Source organism: Alosa pseudoharengus, unplaced genomic scaffold, assembly GCF_046254945.1.
Source record: "Alosa pseudoharengus isolate Yale_2024_CS ecotype anadromous, Long Island Sound unplaced genomic scaffold, YU_APseudo_1.1 YU_APseudo_1.1_scf_1, whole genome shotgun sequence".
Taxonomy (NCBI): Eukaryota; Metazoa; Chordata; class Actinopteri; order Clupeiformes; family Clupeidae; genus Alosa; species Alosa pseudoharengus.
In genome coordinates this window covers 40,502,896-40,510,395 of record NW_027468564.1, presented here as the reverse complement: position 1 = coordinate 40,510,395, position 7,500 = coordinate 40,502,896, and the positions used below count along the sequence as shown (strand labels likewise).

Here is a 7,500-nt window from a genome sequence, read left to right as displayed (position 1 = left end):
GAGAGAGAGAGAGAGAAAGAGAGATAGATAAGTAGTGAGAGAGATGGGTAGAGAGAAAGAGAGAAAGGCAGACATAGGTAGAGAAAGGTAGAGAGAAAAAGACAGGAAAAGAGAGAGAGAGATAGCAAGAGAAAGGAGTAGAAGTAAAGAGAGAGAGTGAGAGAGGGAGTGAGAGAGGGACAAGGGGTAGAGGTAGAGAGAGAGGGGGAAAGAGAATAAGAGAGAGAGAGAGATAAATCCAATCTGTACTGTTGACCTTTCCCAATGATTTGCATGACCGCCAGCCATGTCCCCTCCCAGTAATTGCTTCTCCCTGCTCTCCATTCAAACTCCTTTTCAATGGAGGCCCATTACAGATCATCACCAGGGCAGCCATCACTGCTACTTAGCCGCCACGGGCAACGACCTCCGACTCTGAGACGTGACGCGACAATGGAGCCGAGACGAGATGGTAATTCTGTTTCTCAAGTTCAGGCGAGGAGGCGTTGAGCGATATTGACGCCCGGACACTTCGGCTGTAGCGAACTTGCAGTGTAACGGGGGCGAGAAGCTGGACGGCACTTTTGGTCACGGCGAGTCGTGACGAGGAGGACTCTGAAGTGCCTCTACAGTATGAGTCGATCTTAAGTGGCTCTTAAGTGGGTCTTAAGTGGGTCTTAAGTGGCTCTTAAGTGGGTCTTAAGTAATTCAGTGTCGTGCCGAGAAACAAAAGCAGCCAGCGGTGCTGTGGTCACGCGGCGGGAAAAGTGTGTGCTTTGTTCATGCAACGAGAGTTCCCAGAAACAGCGACTCAAGACGCATTTGTGTCACGGAAGCAACAGGGATAAGATGCGTACGCAATCCTCCACAAATGGGCAAAACGCTCTGATCTGCCCAGATGGGGTTGTCTTTAATCAATGTTTTTTTTTGTTGTTGTGCATGTTTGCCTGTGTGTGTGTGTGTGTGTGTGTGTGTGTGTGTGTGTGTGTGTGTGTGTGTGTGTGTGTGTGTGTGTGTGCAGTAGGGGTGGGCGATATGGACAAAAAATAATATCTCGATATTTTTTGTGATTTTGACGATAACGATAATTAGTCGATATCCTTTAAAAGAAATTTGTAAAAGTCTGAGTTACTTTACAGCTCATTATTTATGAATAGAATCAATACAATAATAACAAATAACCTAACCTGTGACTTTTCAACCAAATCAACCAATGCATTGTCAGTCTATGACACATTTCCAATTCTGCCCCCACTTGTGTGTGTGGCAATGACATGGTCTAGCCAGCTACATTAGAGAAGATGAATAGCCCTAACAGTTTCCCAAGAGAAAGTCTGAAGCTGAAGTTCCCTTCAAAAACCTTTACTTAGGATTCACTGTAAAACTAAGCAGACCAACAGAGTACATCTCAGTAATTTCCTTCGAGGTTTTGTTTATATGAGAAATCCCATAGAGATGCTAACGGTTAGCATAATTGATATTAGAGCGAACTTCAGTCCATTTAAAAAAGGGTTAGGTTAGGCCTACATGAGAAGAGTTCTTTGTTTACTACTGACTATTAAAATACTCAAAGGCTAATGTTTTCTCTCCATATAATACCATATAGGAAAAAACGTGACTCATCAATGCTACTTGAAAAGAAGTAGCCGCACAAAATCCCAAGTAGCCTACCTCTCGCTGCACAAAATAAACATTAGGCGTGTGTGTGACAATGTGGACCCACTAGTGATCATGTGACACTTGCTCTGCTGCAGCCAGGAGCTTCTCTGCATAGGCTACACCTCCTGAATTTAGTGAATGTATGGGGTTTCAATGCGTGTTTTCGAGTGTGTTTTCCCCATAAGTAGGCCTAATTTAAATACTCGATAATGTAAATTTGCACATCGTTAAAACAACAATCACGATATTATCGCAGACGATATATATCGCCCGCCCCTAGTGTGCAGGTGCGTGTGTGCGTGTGTCTTACTGAAGAGGACTCGCATGGCTGGCTCTTCGTATGAGCTCTACATATGAGCTATGAGACATACGTTCACACTCGGTATCATGTTTCAACACACTTTAGGTCAATATCACACCGGAATTCTCCTTTAAGCAGTGCTTGGATAACTTTACTATTAATATGCAGACTAAATTAGACACGAGGGCACCAGAGTTGCGCTCCCATCGACAGCTAAATGTTATGGCGTTTATGAGGCAAAACTGTCTCTTATAATGCCACGGAGCTCATTAAAGATGATGAATTCTACTTCCTCATAGATTAATATGCAGCAAACAGCAGATGGCATAGTCTGCTATTACGTACTCATCAAAACAAAAGAGATGATGGCGCACACACACACACACGCGTGCATGCACGCACAGACACACGCACACACTCCCCCCATTAGAGCTAAACAGTGATGGGAATATCAGTCCTCTCAGAGGGCCTGGGAATTAAAGGTGTAGTGGCTATTCCAAGTACTTAATTTGCTAAAATTCAATAAACTGCTTTTTAAACAGACGATTGCTACCATGTTTTCTCTCTAACAGTCCATGATTCTATTCCAATACTTAATTTGCCAAATTCAGTAAACTGCTTTTCAAACAGACGAGTGTTGACGTGTCTTCCTTCCAGCAGTACCAAGCACCAGATTAGAGATGATAATTTATGCAGTATGAGCATGTAACAGACAGCACATGACATATTCTGTCATTAGTCATGAATATGGAGTGACTTATCAGACATGTTACCATTATGAGTAATTATGATGACGGTGTTTTTTAATGCTAAAACAGCTTTTTAGAATGCGACACACATTGGGAAGCTGACGTGTCATAACAACAAATTCTTTCAGTCTTTCAATTTCAGTGAATTGTCACGAATTGTGAATTGTCATTGACGCGGTCATACATTTTATACCGGAGGGTAAAGTGTGAAGTGGAAGAGTGTGTGTGTGTGTGTGTGTGTGTGTGTGTGTGTGTGTGTTTGTCTGCCGAATTTGTGTGTGTGTGTGTGTGACTGTGTGTGTGAGTTTGTGTGTGTGTCTGCAGGGCTCCAGACTAACTTTTTGCACTGGTTGCACTGGTGCGCCTAACTTTTTTTCTTAGGTGCACCAGCACAAAAGTTAGGTGCACCCAAATTTTCAACCACATCGCATTTATCACCGCAGCAGGTTTACTTTTTTTTTCTTAATTACTGTCCTATATAGGTTGTCCTATGACTTATGATTTACAATTCTACAAGAAAAGTAACTTAATGAAGTGCTGGTGCTTTAAGTCACTGAGCTGAAATTTAAACTTAAAACATCTCAAGATGAATTAAATAAAAATAACAGTGAGTAAATTAACAGTGCACGTCTTTTAAGGGCTTCAAACTGCACATCTCATGGCTTAAGGTCTTACATCTTCCATAGAAATGTATTTGAGCACAATTTAAAGAGATGTTCCAAGTAGCCTGGGGGATTTTTATGTGATTTTGCAATGATGATTGCAATAATCATTTGACAGCCCCACAATGCAATTTACTTTTCAATTTTAGTATTTTTAAATTTTCAATAAGAACATCACTATGGTTAATGCAGTAACGAAATGGTAGGCCTATTATTATAGGCTATTGCAATGACTTGCCATGCTCGATCTAAATGTGTCCATTCAATTCACCGTACACAATGACCACAGTTATACATGCAGGGAATATTCGGGCTTTAAATGTAGCAGCGATATTCGGTTTGTGCCAAATACCGGATTAAATTGATTGATGCCATCAGAATGAGTTTACACAACTCGCGCGCAAAACGAATATTGCTGTTGAAAACCGGGTTACTCCCTGCATGTAACTGCGGTCAATGACGCACTCCTTTTCGGCAATATCTGTATCTCTGTCGTTCGGGAAGGCCTTATATGCATTGTTCGCAATTTTAAGACGTCTTTTCATCTGCAATGACTCCTATAAATTTGGCGCAAGTGGCATTCCTGTACGTCGGGTTTACGTTCAAACTATTTTTCTGGTGAATAATTATTTCGGACTTATCTTGGTGAAGGGAAGTTTCACTAGGCCTATCGTAGGAAACGATAAACTTGATCATCATCTCGGGCTCGTCTGATCGGTTTGCTGCTGCCAGCCGCCGAAAGGCAGTGGGGAGAGGGGACATTTATCTCGGCCTATGTGACCACACTGTAATGCAACTACTGTACATCCACTCTGTTTATCTGACGGGTCTCTGACCTCTCTCTCTCTCTCTCTCTCTGCAGCACACGCATTTTCAAATTTACACACAGGCACGGCCAATCAAAGGGGAGGTCCCGCCCTTCACTATCTGTGATTTGTTTAAACCACGATATTGGCCAAAGGTAGAGTTTCAATGCGGACACTTTTTCCTCTCTCGAAGCTGGTCACACCAGTGCGACCTCCGATTTTTTTTAGTCACACTTTTGAAAAATTAGGTCGCATATGCGACCAAATTGGTCGCACTCTGGAGCCCTGGTCTGTGTGACTGTGTGTGTGTGTGTGTGTGTGTGTGTGTGTGTGTGTGTGTGTGTGTGTGTGTGTGTGCGCCCTTACTTGAGTTTGGGTTTGGGGGTGCTCAGGACACTCTCGTTGTCCTCCATCTCGGGGCCGCTGTCGCTCTGGTTGTAGACCTCCAGACTGTCGTACAGCAGGTCCAGATCCTCCTCCACCTCCTGGGTCTGGTCCACCGGGTCCGAGTCCAGAACCTGGACACCCACAGACACACGCTCAGGTCAAAACACAGACTCTTACACAAGGACATTCATTTAAATTACCATGCCGTCATCGTAGACTTGGCAAGGTCTAACTGACATGTCCACAAATTAGGATTTTTTTCCCTGTTTATAACACTATAAAATAATAGGATTTGAAGAAAAATAACAATTGAATATAATTTTATATAAACAAAATAACATGAAATACATTTCATAGAATGGCGTTTTCACTTGATTCTGGGTTTTCAATCGCATTTTCTAAAAAGTGCACTTGAACCTTGTTGACTCACAGTTGGCAATGTATTAATTCCATACACCATTTCTACTTTTGTCAAAAGCTATTTAGAGCAAAGAGCAGAAGCATCAGTATGTTGTCCCTGGATCTCATACAAATGTGTCCACCCACTAAGCTACAGAGTCTTAATTCATAAGGGACTACAACAAAGACATGCCCACGAATCTTTGAAATTTACTACCAGGGCATAATGATAATAATACAACTCATCGGACATGTGTCGTACCGGTTAAACTTGTTCATCGGACATATGTCGTATAATAATAATACAGGTTAAACTTGCTCATCGGACATGTGCAGTGGTGAGTTCAAAGGGGTTACGGTCCATTTTATGGCAGGTTTTGCCTTCTGGGAAGAGCTGGAAATGAGGCCAACATCTGAGTCATCATCACCAGCGAAACAATGGAGTTATTTACTCGCGGATAAAAACACCAGTGAGTCAAAGGAACCTGACGGAACCAAGCAAACAGGCCTTTCACCTACAGCACAATAGAACCGAATTATCGCGCTGTAAAACTGTTCTCGGCATCAACGTCTCCTCTCAGGGAGAATCAGAAAGACACACAAACATGTTTCAATCAGGATGTAGATGTACGATGCGGACACTTTAGATTGGATGCACATGTTTGAACGGTACCCATGATTGGCTGTTTATTCCGATGAGAACGGACCTACAGGAACAACCAACTCATCTTACACAACTACTAAAAATGATACAGAAGTACAGATTCAGATTTGTGTTCATCACTCCACTGGCTCTCTCTTAGCGGTCTCCAGCACTCTCTTCCCTTTCTGTAAGCGCTTCCGCTGGTGGGCCTCTATTCAAAATCAGTTCATCGTTATTATACTCCGGACATGAGCCTCATTAGGACAGAGATCTGAGTGGAGCTGCTACTCTCCCATTAATCTGGCCTCCCTTCACTATGGCTTCAGTCCACTCGTATTTTGGCCGCTTAACGGCTAACGGCCAACGGCCAATGAAACGCCGGTCGGTGCTGAAAAGCTCTCCGTGGCTGCATCAGGCCTGCGGGCAGTCTTTTTTTGAAGAGCCCAGTCCAAGAATTACCCAGACTCAGATCACTTGCTCTCAGGAAAGAAAGTGAAAAAAAAAAAAAAAACACATCACTGGTGTTTGAGAAGAGGGAAGCTTGAAAGGGGAAAAAAAGGAAGAATAGCTTTTAATATCTCCACTTCCTCCCACTGGTGAGACAAGTTAAAAGATGTGTGTGTGTGTGTGTGTGTGTGTGTGTGTGTGTGTGTAGAAGTGGGGTATTGAGAGAGAAACAGAAAGTTGTCAAGAGAAACAGATGGGAAGGAAGGAGTGAATGTAGGATGGAGGGAGGGAGGAGAAGAAGAGAAGTGCAGCGAGGAGGAAAGAGGCAGGGTGTAAGCACAAAGGAGACACATACACACACACACACACACACACACACACACACACACACAGACACACACACACACACAGACGAGGCTTTGGGAGAGTAAGCCTGGTAGCCTGGGGAGTGAAGAGTCTCTCTGCCACGGGCCAGCAGCCTCTCCTCACAACACAACTCCACACAGCAATCTCCAGATATACTGTACATACAGACACACTATCAGATACATACTGTATGGTATATATCATTTATTAATTCTCTCTCGCTCTCTCTCTCTCTTTCTTTCTCTCTCTCTCTCTCTCTCTCTCTCTCTCTCTCTCTCTCTCTCTGTCTCTTTCTCTTTCTCTCTTTCATACATCACTGTAGGTTCACTTCAACTATTGCCACCAGCAATGACTATTACATTCTGTCCCGATCTCTCTCTTTGCCTCTCTCATATACTGTACACACACACAGACACACACAGACACACACACACACACATACGCACGCGCACGCACACACACACACACCCGAAACCCCCTTGGGAGCTTAGGGGCCCATGCCACTGCACTGTTAATGGCTGAGAGGCTGCAGAGGCTCTCCGGTGGGTTCTGGAACATTCCATTCCTCCATGACAACCCAGTGTTGAGCAGAGAACCAGCAGATTCCTGGGTTGCTGCGTCAGGACGGGCTGTCAAACATGCATCTGTGCTGCATACGCTCGTGGACAAACACACACACACACACACACACACACACACACACTCACACACACTCATGCACACACAACACGCACAAATGAACAGACACACACACACACACACACACACACACACACACTCATGCACAGTGCACACACAACACACACACAGACAGACACACACTCACACACACACACATACACTCACACACAACACACAAATGTATAGACACACACAACACACAAATGTATAGACACACACACACACACACACACACACACACACACACACACACACACACACACACTCATGCACACACAACATGCACAAGTTCACAGACACACAAAGAAATGGACACATGCACACATGGACACTCACTATTCACGCACACACATGGACACTCACTATTCACGCACACACATGGACACACACTATTCACGCACACACATGTAGTAATGAATTC

General features: G+C 43.7%; 1 protein-coding gene across 2 annotated transcripts in view; it reads right to left on the bottom strand.

Moving 5' to 3' along the window:
* LOC143127769 (phosphofurin acidic cluster sorting protein 2-like) overlaps nucleotides 1–7,500 on the bottom strand; it is a 97,795-nt gene that overhangs the window by 22,184 nt on the left and 68,111 nt on the right. For both annotated transcript variants that reach the window (XM_076289467.1, XM_076289476.1), the window contains exon 9: nucleotides 4,523–4,674. In XM_076289467.1, the coding sequence (XP_076145582.1) occupies nucleotides 4,523–4,674 (152 nt within the window). The remainder of the gene's footprint in view (nucleotides 1–4,522; nucleotides 4,675–7,500) is intronic.